This window comes from Haemaphysalis longicornis, unplaced genomic scaffold, assembly GCF_048455015.1.
Source record: "Haemaphysalis longicornis isolate Haplotype H1 unplaced genomic scaffold, Haemaphysalis longicornis Haplotype H1 scaffold_7, whole genome shotgun sequence".
NCBI lineage: Eukaryota > Metazoa > Arthropoda > Arachnida > Ixodida > Ixodidae > Haemaphysalis > Haemaphysalis longicornis.
The window spans coordinates 154,103,990-154,120,044 of NW_027526422.1; the positions used below are offsets into that span (position 1 = coordinate 154,103,990).

The 16,055-nt window shown below is 48.4% G+C and overlaps 1 protein-coding gene across 1 annotated transcript in view; it reads right to left on the reverse strand.

The window, feature by feature from the left end:
- Window positions 1-16,055, reverse strand: part of LOC144146614 (serine/threonine-protein kinase haspin-like) — a 35,295-nt gene that overhangs the window by 14,436 nt on the left and 4,804 nt on the right. Inside the window, exons 2-8 of the mRNA XM_077678550.1 lie at window positions 14,995-15,098; window positions 13,856-14,020; window positions 12,757-12,819; window positions 12,594-12,688; window positions 8,656-8,729; window positions 6,783-7,011; window positions 746-833 (exon numbers count right to left, since the gene is read on the reverse strand). Coding sequence (XP_077534676.1) covers window positions 746-833; window positions 6,783-7,011; window positions 8,656-8,729; window positions 12,594-12,688; window positions 12,757-12,819; window positions 13,856-14,020; window positions 14,995-15,098 — 818 coding nt within the window. The remainder of the gene's footprint in view (window positions 1-745; window positions 834-6,782; window positions 7,012-8,655; window positions 8,730-12,593; window positions 12,689-12,756; window positions 12,820-13,855; window positions 14,021-14,994; window positions 15,099-16,055) is intronic.

Consider the following 16,055-nt stretch of genomic DNA (forward strand, 5'->3'; position numbering starts at 1 on the left):
GTTGAGTTGAAAGGAAATTTTGTGACCACGGCTCCCACACGGAAGCCGTGGTCACAATAAAATCTTGAAAGGAAAATAATCGCCTTATATACGTCACTGCGCAGGCAACTTGCGTAGATTGGCGGCAGGTTTCCGGAGTTGCGATTCAGCGTGGGTTCCGTCTTCTGTATGTGAAGTGATTCCAGTAACAGGCGTGAGGTAGAATTTTTTTCTTTTGCGAGAACGCGTGCACGAGACCAGTTGATTGTGTGCGATGTGGTGCCGCAGCGCTCGGCAAGGGCGCTTGTAGACACGTGGCTCTTGTTTACATCGTTGCGATGTTGGCGTCCTTGTCTTCCTTCATCAAAATGCATCCCGACCAGACGGGCTTCCGTCACACCCTTGACTTCACACATACATTTTGTAGCTGAGGAATCTAAACACCTTGACCAAAACCGTTACAAACCGGTTTCCTTACTATTACAGGACGTAAAACTGTTGCTTGGCAGGTCAGCTAGCGAAATTGAGAGTGCACCCAACTATTATCGACAAAAGGCATCCACCAAACCAGTGCCCGGGAAACATGCGACTTCTGTTATCGGCACTGCAAAAAAAAAAAAAAAAAAAAACATCGAACAGTGTCGTAGCTGCAATTTTGTGTGAGCAGACGTGTTGGAGCAGATATGTTGCCTTCATCATCGAGGTGTAAAAAAAGGCAAAACATTTCCCGTCATGTAAACAACCGTTCTGCGTTCCCGTCTCTCACTTGATGATTCTCTCCATAGTGAGGTAGATGGCCGTCTTCTCTTTGTACACGCAGTTGTAGTTCCTCATGCGCATGATGACTTGGTTGTCTGAGAAGGGAAGAATGAACACATTGAATGGATAAATGTGCCTGTAAACTCAACTGTAGACGTTAGAATTCAGGCACGGCCGATTCACCCCTCTAATTGTTCCCGAGGAAGTCGGGGAAGTTCAGTAGAACTAAGGTAGGAAGGAATACGTTTTAGATGCGACGCTGAGAGGAGCATCTCTTGCCGGCGGCCCTGTCCTGCGTGCGTCGGCGTCCGCGTCCGCACAGCTGCGTCTCTCCTCCGCTCACCCCCTCTGAACACTATCTCTCTCTCAACATCTGCGGGCGCGTGGTGCAGCGCACTCTCACTCCGCCGGTGGGCGGTGCTGCGCGCGGCGCTGCGCGCTGTGCGCATGTGCGATACTCTCTCTCCCGCGATCTCCTCTCCTTCGGGTGCGCTGCGCATATGCGCGGAGTGCCGCGCTCTGGCCGGTCTCTTAGTAGACGATCGTCCGCGTTTGCGCTTGCGCCCACCTCCCCTCGCGGGAACCCAACGATGTGATGGAAACGCAATGGACGTTCACTACGCGTTTCACGCAATCCGACTAATCGACCCAACGGAAACGCCAATGGAACCCCCCTTCAGCGTCGCATCACACCAGGGTTCCCGCGAGGGGAGGTGGGCGTAATTTTTTTCGTCCATCGGGATCAGGTACTTGGGGTGGAGGAGGCCTAAAGGGCCGCCGCGACCGCCAGGGCACGGGAGGTGGTCAGATCTTGGCCTGACTCCCCCGGGTCACGCAGTAGGACTAAGCGCCCGTTGTTTATTAAAGGTCAACGGCACTCAAAAGTTCAACCTCGTGAAAACATTATTTCCGTATAGTCTATCTAAAAAGACTGCAAGATACAAAATATGACAGCTGAAATACGCGTACCCGCGGCGCAAACGGGCATCAAAAATCGGAGATTTTGGCAGCGAAAATGAGGAGAGCGCGGCCATAACGACCAGGCTGAAGTGTCGGTCCAGCCGGCCCAGCCGGCGGCGAGCAAACCTGCGCGCACCTCTTCGCCCTCGCCGCAGTCCTAGGAGAAGCGCGCCCGGCGGAGCTTGACCGGTTCTCTTGGCAGGCCGTAAAGGCCCAACCACATGCAGCGTACTTTCGGCGTTTTCGCGCGCCGACGTCGTCCCGCGTCGACGCGCGTGAGCGGGCGTCGCCAAAAATGCATGGCGACGCGAGCTGAAACCTAGAGAAACCTTCTCTAGGTGGCGTTGGGCAGCGTCCGGGTTTACAGTCCTTCTCGTGGATTGGGGTCATTCCTGTCAGCAGAAAACAATCAATTTCTTTTAAGTGCGATGCACTTTATAAGCGACCCTGAATCCGCCGTCCGCATTGCTCCTCCTCCTCTCCCCTAGCAACGGTGCGAGGAGCGGAGAGGAGCGTCTGTAGCAACGGTGCAGCGACGTCACACCCCACGTGACCCGCACGCGCTCCGCCTCCCGCGCCGTGGCTGCGCGCGCCCGCGCCGGCTCCCGCACCGCTCCTCGCGCCGTGACGTCACACTCCCACGTGACCGCGCGCTGGCGCCTTTGCGTCTGCTCCCCCTCTCCTCGCGCCGTGACGTCACATGCTCTGCAGCTGGCGCGCCTCTCCCCCCGTTAGGTTTGCACTCACCCTCGGCGCGCGCCTCTCCCCTCGCCTGACAGCTCCCCCTCGCCGGTACTGCGCCTCTCAAGGCGATGGCAGAATTACTACGCCGTGTACTCTCGGCCCAAGAAATGCATTCGCACTTCCTCACGATTCCCTTCGGGGAGGTGTTTTCTTTTTTAACTTGCGGTAATCGGTCGCCTTGAGACCACTCTTGCTCCGTGCTTGAGATGAATTGCAAGCCATTTCTGTTCGCAAGCGCTCATACATTTGTGGCTTGTTCGGCTTTCATCGGGGAGATCTTTCGGGGGGATCTGCGATAGCTTTGTGTGAGTTAAATGAGGAAGCTCTGGCTACGTCGCTTCTAGTATTAGCATAATGTGGCTTGTCTGCAAGATCGGTGCGGGACGAGCAAGCGTTATCAACGCCAGAATTCTAGCGGCGCATTCCATTCCATTCGTAGCTACCGTGGCTTGCGCAGGGGAGGCTGAGGATGTGCGATAGCCTTATTTGACTCAAATAAGGGAGCTGTGGTTACATCGCTTGTAGCACTAGCATGATTGCCCTCGGCCCCAAGATCGGTGCGCAAGAAACAAGAGTTTCCACTGCTCAAATCTCTCCAATACGACTAAAACAAAGCCCACCTGATAATATTCGTGGGGAGCCTCGGTTAGTATACCGAATTCTTCGAGGCTGCTTCGTACAGCTGGTGTGGTCGAGCGGTTGAATGCCGGACTTCTGTTTTGAGAGTCCATTGTTCGAATCCTAGCAAAGCCTCGGTGTTTCTTTTTTGCGGTGAGGGTTTGATCAGTTTTTTTTTTGCGGGGTACAGACAGGGTGCCGGAGTACCTAGCATTTCAACCTAAAAATGACGTTCGACGGTAACCTCAGTATCAAGGCAGCGCTGAAATTTGTTTTGCTTATACTTTGAATTCATGCACGTGCAGTCGGCACAAGACATGAACGTTAAATAAAGTAGCAAGTACAGAAGTTGTGCGAAGTGCGTCTTCGTTTATCATGCTATCTTATTTTATTCAGATTTGACGGTGATGACTTGAAATACATTTCGCAGCCCGCAAACACGCTTAGCAATGAATAAAGACGGCCAAGTGATTTTTTTTTTGCTAAAGCTAGGATCTTGATAACCGTAGTTCGACAATAGACAATATGTGCTCGTAAGCGACCTTAAAAAAATGGCATGGGTAATACTAACGTGTCCAGCAACGCACGCAGAAAACAGCGGATGGCGCGCGACTTCGCGAGTCTCATGCGGTTACTCGCCCTCTCCTGCGTGTCCGCGCGTTGCCGCCGAACCGTCCGAACGACGCCGACGCTCGCGCGACGCTTGATTTCGCGTCCGTGTGGTCCGGCCGCAGCGCACGTCCGGCCGCAGTGTAACTTCCGCTTCATGGCTGTTAGCGCGATCCACGAGCAGGTGCACCGTCGCCTGCGAGGGCGCTATTTAATCGATTATAACTAATTAACACTGCATTTAACGAGGCTGCCAGATATGTCCCAGTTGGTTTGGTGGTACTGTATGTTCAAAGTAAATTTGTCCGAGGTGAAATTTGAGTGCAGCTGTCCTGTGTGTGTGTCATGCCATATCCCAAACAAGGGCGGAGTGTTATTATCAGGTTAACGATGCTATTTAGATTCGTAATAATGTCAACAAATTGGTTGCCAGTAATGTTGGTTAAAGGTTGAGTTCGAAAAGCCAGGGCATAGCCAAGTGCAAAATTGACTAATTTAAGGCGAAAAAAAAGGCGCTGTGGGTTCTAGAAATACGAAATCATCATCATCATCTATTGTCTTGAGCCCCCTGCCCGTGTTGTAAACACTTCGGAAGCCTCTGAGGGAAGGAAAAAATACATCGGCTGCGTATATCTGCTGACTTCGCTGCAAACGTCGCCGACAGTCTATAGCCTTCTGCCGCCTCTGCCACGGAGATGCATATCTTCTCTCCCCTGCCCAGCTGTAATTGTGAAGGTTTAATCAATTCAGTTTTCCCGCGTTCCACTGGTCGCGCCATCTGCTTGCTGAAACCTTTTGTCACTAATAAACTGGAGCACTTCCCCGCGGTACCGGCTCGCACGAGTTCGTTGTATTTTGGGGTCAAATATTGATTTCAACGCATATTTCATATTTCCTATCGCAAATATCAAGCACACATTTATTTCGAGTTAAAAGGACACTGAGAGTGTCTGTTGCGCATTGATGTTTTGCCTGAAATTTGTCTAATGTTCTCGTTTTGCACAACAATGTTCAAAAGTATGAAGTATCCTTCCAGATTTAGTGGTTCGGGGAGGTTTTGCCTAAATAAATTACTCGTTCAAGAATTTTTTAAACTTTTCGCCGGATGACTGAACCGACTTACAGACAGACAGAGCAATAAATGTAATTCGTTCAGGGCAACGTTCGCTTCCAAGGTGTACATGAAAACGGCTACGACGACACCCGCGGACCCATAGCGTCGCCAGGCAGAAGCGGCACGGAAGCGTCGCGATGACGCAATACCCACTCAACAGGTCGCACACTTGGAGATTATCGTTTGCGAAACAGCACAGAACAACGCGGGGCTCTTCGGGCCGCGGTTGTGCGAGTTGCGCGTTATAATTGCGCTCTCTGTTCCGAACTACGTCACACCGAATGGCTTATGTCTGATGGTTGGAATCACGATATTTAATTGCAGTCACGTGTGCTTTGGGGAACCATTAGCTTTCACAATCGCATCTCTCCCAGAAATGCCTACGGATGAGAGAGCGAGTAGTCAGCAGCACGAGAATTCCCCAGATTTTAAAGCAAAGCTTTACTTATCTCGTGGAGCGGATTCACCGCCGCGGAGGATTTTCCTTCATCTGACTGCAGAGCATTGTTCCGTTGCCAACACATCACGTGACTCGTTGGGCCGAGCTCCGCCGACCACCACTTTTGCTGGCGACTTGGCGCATGCGCTCTCCTTAGCTGAGTCGCCGCCTGATCACGTGACTCGCCGCATGCATGGGAGCGTGGCCATGAATGAGAGCGAGGCGGGGCCGTCTTCTCTGAGCGTCGCGCAGAGGCTGAAGGCTTTGAGCCATCGTCGGGAAGCGGCCTCTGACCACCTCTGACGTCGCGCGACGAGCTCCTTCACTGGAGAGGGAATGCCAACGCGCGAAGCTAGCGTTGGAAAGTAAGCTTAGAGCGACCGTTCGGCGCACAAAACGCCAGCAGCGGTATCCTAACCTTAGACAAAGGTAGAGGGTGAACGAATAGTATAATAATTGTAGCTACATCCAAGATTAACCAAGCGAAACTAAGACTTAACCAGGTTAAGCTAAGCTTTCGTTTTTGCATCTCCCGGGTTAGCTAAGCTAAGCTGCAGACATTTTTTTTGCAATTTCGGGAAAAAAGCTCGGTGTAGCCAGCGAGGCCTGTGTTGCTGAGTGGCGGTGGCAAAAAAGTTGATGTGGAAAGGACGTAGTCCTAAAAACGACAGTCTTTCTTTGGCTACTGAAACGCGAAAATGTTGGTCTGTCTGCCTGTCTGTCGGGGCCTCTTTTCGACCATTCGGCCTGAAGTTAAAAGAATTCTGGAATTTTGGGATGTTTATACAGGCAAATCACTTCCGAACTACCAAATCTGGGGCAGTGTTCATATTTGTCAACATTGTTGGGCAAAAATAAAGCATTAGGCATATTTGAGGGAACACATCAATGCATAGTTGATATTTGCATTGGTCTTCTAATTAAAAATACATGGCTGATTGATTCTTGCGATAGCAAATAAAAAGCTATGCCACGAAGGAAAAAATGTTTTTACCTCAATACAGAAATATCGCTCGCGACGTTCCTCGTGGCAGTGTTCCAAATACAAAACTGACAAAAGGTTCCAATATATGGCGCGCGAGCAGTGGAACACCGGAAAATTGAATTGACTTAACCGAACCTCCACCGTGTTTATCGCAGGCAGAGCGAGCCGGGCGGGGGAGAACGGGAGAGGTGAGCAGGAAAGATAAGAGAAGCATATAATTGCGTCTTTCGACGATATTTGCAGCGAAGTAAGCAGATACGTGGCCCCTTTTTTTTCGGTTCCCTCGGTTCCTGGCTGGGTGCGCGGGTTCTTAAATCAAGTATGACGAGCGACATGACCCCGCACGTTATCCAAAGGAAATTAACGTAAGTACGTTATGTGCACCCGTGACTATTCTAAAAGGTAACGAGTAATTTCCTGAGATAAAAGTGCGGCGTCACCGGTTAGGCATACAGCCAACACCGGTTGCCGAAGATACCTCCGGTGCTGTACTGTGCGTAACAGGACAAAGATTTGTTGGCGGTTTCCGTCGAGAATAGTATTAGGCCTAACGTTGTTCTCCTCCCTGCACGTACGGACTGTCATGCGGCTTAAGTAGTCGTCGAAGAGGGTGACCTTGAGGCCCGAGCCCTTGACGCAGCAAGTGCGGCCGTCGATGAGGAAGTGCTGGTTCTTGCTGGTCGAAGGCAGCACAATGATGTTCTCCTCGTTCAGGTTGCGGTGCTCGAACTCGAGTTCCCTCTCGGCCACCGCCAGCGTGCACGCCACCTGGCCGATGATGCTCACGGCCTGCGAGGGCTTGATCTGCGATGCAAATTGCGCCTTGCTAGTGGGGCACGCAATGGGATTCGGGCCGTGGAAGTGCAAACTATAACGCGTTATCATTTCATAATATTAAAAGGCCAAACACCACAAGTTTTGGAACTCGATTTTTACAACTAATATCTACCTGCTACTTAACATATATTCTGTGTATACGGTTTCCACAAAGCTAGCTAAACACTCAGACCGTTCGTTACATAGTTTCCCATAGGAGAATATAAAATTAAGGAACAAAATATAGATTGTTGCACTGCCTTCTTGAGTAAACATACAGTCAGCCCTAAAATTAACTACCCCTCGGTCGAAACGACAACGATGGGGGAAACGCGAAGGTTTTAAAAATAAAGTGCAACGCCAAACGAACCAACCCAGAAGCTATTGGTCGAGAGTAGGATGTGAGACTGTACTCTCTTTATGCGGACGAGGCGGTTACTGCACTACGATTGCGCTCTCTTTACAGATATGGGCTTCCCCTAGCGTTCAATCATCTTCGTCGTTAGAGGGAGGGGTGCATTTTCTTTGCATTTTCCATACATCCATTTGCACATCCATTCTCGAGATCCAAGTGCTTCGACCGTGCCGAATTGGCGCAATCAGATGGACGTTTGGCTTCATAACGCGAGAGACCCGGGTTCGATCCCGTCCACGGGAAGGGTTTTAATTTTTCTTCACTTCACCCCGATCATCATCATGCCCGTGAGAGAAAGTTGGCTTTCCTGCAGTGAGTTTTGGGTGGACTACAGACTACATCAGAGAAGCGCTGAAAGCGTCGCTGGAATGTGCTGCTAGACCAAAACATTGGTACGGGGAATCGGCGTGATTCGTCAAAGCTTGGCCTTCGCACGGACGTCTTTGTGAGGTGAACAAGTCTCTTACGAGCGCTACCGGTTCGACCCCAGCAGCAGTGGCCGCTTTTCGGGTAGAGGTGCAAAGAAAAACGCCCGTGTGTGGAGTTTTCGGCGCACGTTGGTCACCGGTGGGCGTGTAGCCGAATCCCATCGGTCCCCCTTTCGCAAGGGGCTCCAGCGAGACGGGGCTTTTCTTTTCTCTCCGGTCTGCCGCCGGCTTGACGACAGTGCGCCTTTGTGGAAGACGCGTATTGGTGACGTCGCGCCGCCGGCTGAGTGCGGGGGTCATATTCCCCCGCCCTCTTCAAGGGTCGCCGTCGGGGGGAGGCATAACTTGTTGTCCGGCAGACTCCGGGCATTAGTCCTGGCGCCGTTGCCCTCTGCTCGCTTGGGGAGTATTTCTTCTCTCTCTTTTGAAGGACGCGGGGATTCCCCTTCTTTCCCTCGTCGGGGGAAGCTATCAGCGTACGCATCTTTCGAAAATAAACAGTCTTGCCTTGAAACTGCAAACCAGCTCCACGTCTGCTTTCTCGCCTCCTTCATCAGCCAACATTCCGGGCTGCTATGGTCGGAACTAAAACGGAGCCATCTACACGGCGCGCCTCATCCCCCAGGTGTAGCTTCGGCACGTTTAACCGCGAAATTTGATTGGTTTTTGACAATTCTCAAAATCGCTTTTATGTGATTAGAGCCCCCCATTGTTTTATTGTTTTGCAATCATCACAGCTAAAGCACGTTCCACAAAAAAATCTACATTTCCTGTGACGTAGACACTTACACGGCAATGCAGAATGCTGGTTCCAGCGTAGTCACTTTCCATCACAATGTAACGCTGGTCCTTCGGGCGCATATCTGCACCGGAAACGGACGAAGTCACCCGTCAGATCTCAAGAAATATGAAATTCTAGTAGTAGCCTCCAGTATTTAGGGGCACTGTCTTCACAAAGAATCGTGTAATATTTTCTCTTGTGTCGGTCACATTGTTATTTGTACATTTTGTGAGATCACTGTCGAAAGCAAGTGACGCTATTATTTTTTGTTCGCGTTCGTGCCACCTCTTTATTCAGTGCTAAATATTTTCTGGAACGAACTGCACTCTAAATGCCCACACGCAGGTGGGGATGAGGTAAAACATATACGGGAACGAATTCAATGGCAGAAAATTTATGGACGCAATTTTCTATGCCTACGTAATTACTTCAATGACAATGATAAGTTTAAGTGTTGGCTGTTCAATTAACACTAAATTTCACCCACACTATTTTTTATATATTGTTTGCCGTTAAAGCGCTTGCTAGCTTTAAATAACTGCTACAAAGCCATTGCAAACCAATGTGGAATAATGAATATACTCAGTGAGACCCCAAGGTCTACGTGAAAAACTCCTACGCTGGAGCGGAGCATATCCGAAAGAGAATTTCTTGTATCTTTCGAAGGTGCCAATTTCGGCTATATCAGCACCCGCATACAGAAAGCTAATAAGGGATGTAGGACGTGGGATAAGTGCGAGCAATCATTTCTGTCGGGAATATAAACCGGTGTGACCATGATTCCAGAGTGTTTCATCAGTGCTGCAACTCTTCTAATTTTAAACAATATCATCGCTTCCTATAAGATGCCGCCAGGGGAAACATTTAGACTTCTATATAACACTGTTGGGCAAGTTGGCGCATATTTGGTAAAATTTAGAGCGCGAGCGGGGTAACGACAAACAGGCAGACAGCGGGTCAAGCGCTCACTCGCAACTGGTTTTATTAGAGCCATGGTATCGTACTTTTATATATATATATATATATATATATATATATATATATATATATATATATATATATATATATATATATATATATATATATATATATATATATATATATATATATATATATATATATATATTATAAAAATACTTCGTAGAAGGTAGCGACCAACCACAATTGTTGCCAACGTTTCAGCAAGACACTCGTGCTGAAACATTGGCAACCATTGTGGTCGCTACCTTGTTCGAAGTTTTATTGCTCCCTATATATATATATATATATATATATATATATATATATATATATATATATATATATATATATATTTAAACCTTTTCGGATACAGTAACTATCCCATGTCTCATCTTCCTCTGACAGTCATCCTCCCCATCATGCTCCATGTCATCGGCGCGCGGTCTTTCTCTTCTTCACCTTCGGGTGAGCGTGTGTTCCGCGATGGCTCCTACGCCTAATAAACGCCTTGCAGCACCTGTCCTTCAAGGTTCCTACAATATAAATACACGTCTTTTCACCGGGTGCATGCGAAAAAGTATACCACACACACAAAAAAACACTGGCAAGATAGCTGCAATCAAAGTGCTGTTTCCAAAAAAACCATATTCGCTGTCACGCAGAAGCACCGATGTGTCACTGACGCACTGGTCCCCTTTTTTCTTTTTTAAATATCTTCTAAGAGCTTCCCCATGATTGTGTTATCAGTTCTATTCAGACTTCTGCAACTAAGACATATTTTTGGGGGACGCGCGTACCGTGCAGCGGCATCCATATCAGAAAGTGGAGCAGGAGAGATAGACTGAAAGGCGAACTGATCACGGGGGTACAAGAATAAGAACATCGTACAATTGTATATTTCTTTTTAAAAAGAGAAGTTTATTAGTCCAGGTACCACGCCTCGTTTCTCGAAGCTCAGCTAAGCTCACCTCCAAGCTCAGCTAAGGCTAAGACAGAGCCCTCGCTCGTTCGTTCCAAGGGGAAGGGGTTTGCAGAGGCCGATACGGGAAAATAGCAATGGGGCGTGCCATCAGAAAACGATACAAGGAGGTGCTAGCTGCCTCTACATCGACGGCTCCACTGCGCCCCGACTATGCCAAGTAGCGCGTGTGTGTTGTCTGCCGGTGCAATAGGTGACCGGTAAAAAGCGCGAAGGCTCATGGGTACGTTCCCTGCTCCCGCCACTTCGGTTCGATAGCTCCCCTGGCCTTTCATGCACCGGCGGCTTTCACGGGCGTGCATGAGTGCTGTTTATCTGTTTCCACAGAAAGAAGAAAAAAAAAACGTTCATGCATCGCGCACTCAATGAGTAACAACTATTGATCCTATTGGGGGCTTCTCTGAAAGATAAGGACTCTGTGACAAACAACACGCACACACGCGCGTGAAAACCGCCGACGTACGGGAGGCCAGGAGAGCTCTCGAACCGAAGTGGTGTGAGCAGAAATCGTACCCATGGTCTTTCGTGCTTTTTACCTGTCACCTACTATGTGCGCCACGTAGTGTGTGCGCGTTGGCTGCATGGTGTAGGCGCGAAAACCGAACTATCGCTTGAGAAAGTTGGTTTAGCCGCGTTATAATCGCGCTAGAATGTACGCCTATGATTCCATGTATGAATCGTATCCGAAACGCAAGGCTCTTTCTTAGATACGACGCCGGGAACACCCCAAAAGAAGTAACATTTTCTCATACTTTTTGTCGAAATTTGGTGGTACGTCAACGTTGCGTGCTAAAAGCTTGGCTGGTCATCCACATTCGCAAAGCGGAATGGATCAAATTCTTTTTTTTCATGCAAGGAGTTGAAAGTCAATCTCGATCAGCTATTTTTGTGATATACCATCTGCACCAGTTTATACAAATATTTCTGAGTAGAAGCATAGCCGGAAAAAGAATGTCGAAAAGAAATATAAGCTCCGTCCGGAAATGGTAGGAAGCGAAGGATAGTAGTTGATCTTTCTCTTCAACGGCGGCCACAGGTTTCTCTAACAAAAAGCCACGAAACGATTATCGATTATTCTAGCAAGTTCGCAACACAAAAAAAAAAAAAGAATTCCCTCCTGTCCACGCTGTGGAGGTGGTCGGACTGCTAAGCTGAAAACGACACTCAGAACAATTATTACCCATGAGGCGCCACTTGAATTCGCACACGTGGCTGTACAGAGACTGAAATCAGAGGCTGCGTTCAAATTCGCGGACAGCTTGGTAGACAGCCTACGAAGCAGTCTAACTAGACGTCTACAGGAATAAAATTGGAACGGCGCCGCGGTCCCAAACGCAACACCAGCGCAGACGACAGCCTCGTAGCAGACATGTTGAGAAATGCAAGCCGCAGATTTCGTAAATAATATTACCGTTGTTATTACAAACATTACGCAAGTTAAAAATTAAACAAAGTCATCTTCACCGCTAGATACTAAATATTTCTTATACTAAATATTTCTTATACTAAATATTACTTATACTAAATATTTCTTACTAAATATTATACTAAATATTTCAATAAAAGAACAAGTGTTTTTGTACAAACATTATTACGCAAAAAGGTGCCGCTGGCGTCACCTATAAGTTTAGACAGGGAGGTAGCCTGCATCGTTGCTGACTTTGATGCCGTCTCCTCGAAGCAGTCTTCGTTGACTGCTTTGTTCAAATCTGAACGGGGCTTAAGATGGCGCACTGTCCGCGAAGACGGCAACGAAGCCGTGTAAAGGGGAAATTGGAACGCACCCAGAGACTATTCCAGCCCTCACCTGGGATTAAACATTGGCCGGACGGGAAAATGGAGGTACGGACAGATGAGCATTTTCCCATTTGAGCATTCCGAGAAAGGCTATCATTTACAATACAGTACTTCATTTAGTATGTCATGTTCAAAGGTCAAAACTTGGCAGAGGTAACGAAGAAATCTCGAAGAACAGACGGGGTGCGGTATTGATGGGATTGCACTTACAGGGGTGCGGGTGACAGGAGCGTGTATGGGCGATAATAAATTCGTCGTAGGCTCTGGAAAAGTTTTCCGGAAGTGCATCCTGTACAAAGGAAAGCCTGCGTACAAACGGAGCGAAGAAAATAGCAGTTTAGGTATATAGTTTTAAAGCAACCTGAATTCTTACCTCCGCACTAGTCTGAAGCCATAGCACCGGTTCTGCAGTCCACTACGAAGCTCGCTTAGTTTCCTGCGAAAGAGCATCAGAGATTGACTTTTGTTTATTTTTGTTCGTTATTTTGTTTAGGAGGTTATGCCATAACAGGCATTTTGTGACAAGCGTGTTAAGGTGCTTGTTCAGTCCTGATGTTCATATATTACCTATATTGTGGCGTGAACATTATTTTATTCCCCCGCGAGGGGGCGACGGCCACTACGAGGTGCAGCTTATGGTCATACCCGCTGTACATGGAAGCGGCAAAGGTTCCGAATGGCGGTATATCATTCACTTGGACGTAAAGCAATTATTTTGAGAAGTAGTGTCTAGCTTTAGCCCCGCTGGCTTGCTCGGCTGGCAATATAAGGGGAGAATATAAATGGCGTCCAAGTCATCTACACGAACTAGGGCTGGCCTGTACCTGTCATCGCAATAGTCGCCTTTACATATGTATCGGACGCACGGGGGGGGGGGGGGGGGGGGGGTTCTACCGGTGGCAGGAAGCGAGGACGCCCGTGTGTTAGAAATTTAGACGCCGGTTAAAGATCCCCAGGTGGTCAAAATTAATCCCGACCCCTCCACTACGGCTCGTGCCATCGTCTGCGTAGCGCCGGTGCGTTACAGCTCACGATCAATCAATCAATCAATGAATCAATCAATCAATCAATCAATCAATCAATCAATCAATCAATCAATCAATCAATCAATCAATCAATCAATCAATCAATCAATCAATCAATCAATCAATCAATCAATCAATCAATCAATCAATCAATCAATCATCAGTCAATCAATCAATCAATCAATCAATCAATAAATTAATTAATCAACCAATCAGGCTCCAGCGCTTCGAAAGTTCCGCACTGATGTGGACTGGCCGATTTGTAGTGGCCTGCAGCTTCGGTTTATGCGGTAACGTTACGCGAGTCCCCTGGATCCGGGTATGAAGATGAAGGACACGCCTGCGGACTAGCTGGCGTTGCGGCCATCTGAGAATGTGAGGTGGAGAAACGTAAAGTTGGTCATCGATGCGTACAGCCACTAGTTCAAGTGACTGCGGGACACGTACTTGCAGGCGAAGAGATTGTAGTAGACCCTGGAGGCGGAGTGGGTGTCAATGGAGTAGAGCTGCACCACCGTGTCCACGGGTGTCGGCGTTTTGTGGCCCTCTGTCACAATGTACGCCTCCGAGTCGACCGTCTCGGTCATCTTCTTCAGCTTGGTGCCCTGAAACCTGCGGGGACACCGCCAACGATGTGCAAGCAGTGAGGATGTGGCGGGAACGGCGCGGGCGTTACAAGGATAGTGGCATCAAGGCAGTGTTACGAATGCATACCAAACAGCGTCTCGCTCCCCCCCTTATTGTGCCGTCTACTGGAAGTCTTGTCATTTTGTCGAAAGGGCCTCAGTCAGCACAATCTATCTAAGCACACCACGACCTACTGACGTCACTAAATAAATAGTTCCCCGCCTGTTTTCAACTGGGGTGATCTCATGTCTCTCGCCTTCCAGAACAATGGTGCATGTACATTATAGCTAGGGCGACTCACAGTGATTTAAAATGCACTTTAACACTGGCATGGAATGTTGCTTGAAAAGTTGTCACGTAACATTACATAATACCCTCTGGAAGGCTGCACAGGAGTTGCTTGTGTTAGGAAGGACAGCTAGCGCCCACCACGTCTCTTTCAAGTGGAATCACGTGGGTTCCCGGCAACAAAAGGACAGGCGTCGTCTCTTTTCGGCCCCATTGAGGAGAAGTCCTATATCTCGTCCACCAGCCCCTAAATACTACCAGGAGTTTAGTATTCTTTGCCTTTCTAAGGTACCTGCCGCATTGAGGGAAATATTTCGCTGCCAAATCTGAAGCAGCTTTTCTTAAAGGAGATTCCCCAGGCCTCAGCCTATTCCATTTCCTTCAGTTCGTTGTCAAAAGCGTCACGCATTTAAATGTATTTACGGCTACATATTTTACCACATTTATTTGGTACCAGCCGAATACCAACTGGAAAGCGTTGTGAAATGCTGTTACGTCCATTATAATATTTTATCTTCCAGGAAAGACGAGTAATTTACTCTTTCTAATTAGTACGGCTTTCCCCGTTCAGCTCGGCCACTTACAAGCAAGCCCCGCACATGGATAATGCATGCGGGGCCGCCTGCGTACATCTGAATGTTTGCAAAAAAGTAATGTGAAAGGTGTCTTACGAATCCTTCAAGACTTGGTTGAAGGCCATGACTTCCTGGGCGTCGCAAAGTTTTACGAGCTTGTTTAAGCACTCGCTGTAGCACTTCCGGCAGCTGTGCGGGTACTGAAGAGGGCGGGGAAAAGCAAGTTTAGTGTTCATTCCTCTGTCGAGGGCATACGTAAGAAAACACGCAACCGCATAAGCACGCTCACACAGACTTGCTTAGACAATTGAACCCTTTTCCACCTAGTGTGAAATCTGCTGAAGCGGCGGAGCTGTGGTTGTCTTGTGTCGGCTCGAACGCAAACTGGCCCGAGAACGGCAGCGCTGTTGCCGCACAAGTTGTACGGCTTGCGCTAAGAAATCGGCAGCCAAACGTAAGCGGTGCAAGGCTTCCTTCCCTCTCCCTCCCCTCAGTGGCCCCTCAGGAAACACGACCCTGTAAGGTCCCTGTACGACCCTGTGAACAACTACGCCCTCTATCAGTAGGTTTACGCACCTACTGCGTGAAGCAAGACTTACAGAAGATGGACGAAAATGCTTTAGCCACAGAAGACACGCTGTAGAAGGCCATGAAGACAATATATAACATTTTTTATTCAAAGTATTTGGTGTTCTATAGTAGCAAAAGCGCTACTCCTGCCTCGAACTACGCTTTAGTCAGTTTGAAATTCGTCAATTTCATCAGAATTTCAATTCTATCGCTATATCGCAGGTTTCGTGTCGTCAGAAGGGATCCATTACAGGCAAGTACATAAAACGGAGCGTAATTACGTTGATTTTCCAAGGTCTCCAAACGCTGCAATCCAACAGAAACCAGAAAACTGCTAGGAGAAATGCCAAGACGCGCTTAGCTAGATGGCACAGCGATGCCGCTCAGCGCAAGGAGATTTCTGTTACTTGTATTCGACCTGTGCATTCCGTATTTTAGGGCGAAAACCTTATATACATGACGAGAGTTAGCAAAAAAAGTAGGCAAAACATCGGTGGTACAGGAAACCGGAGCGTGCGCCTAGGAAGGGCAACAGGAGTGCCGGAGAAGGGTTCTAGAAAGGACAACGAAGCACGTGCCGGGAAATA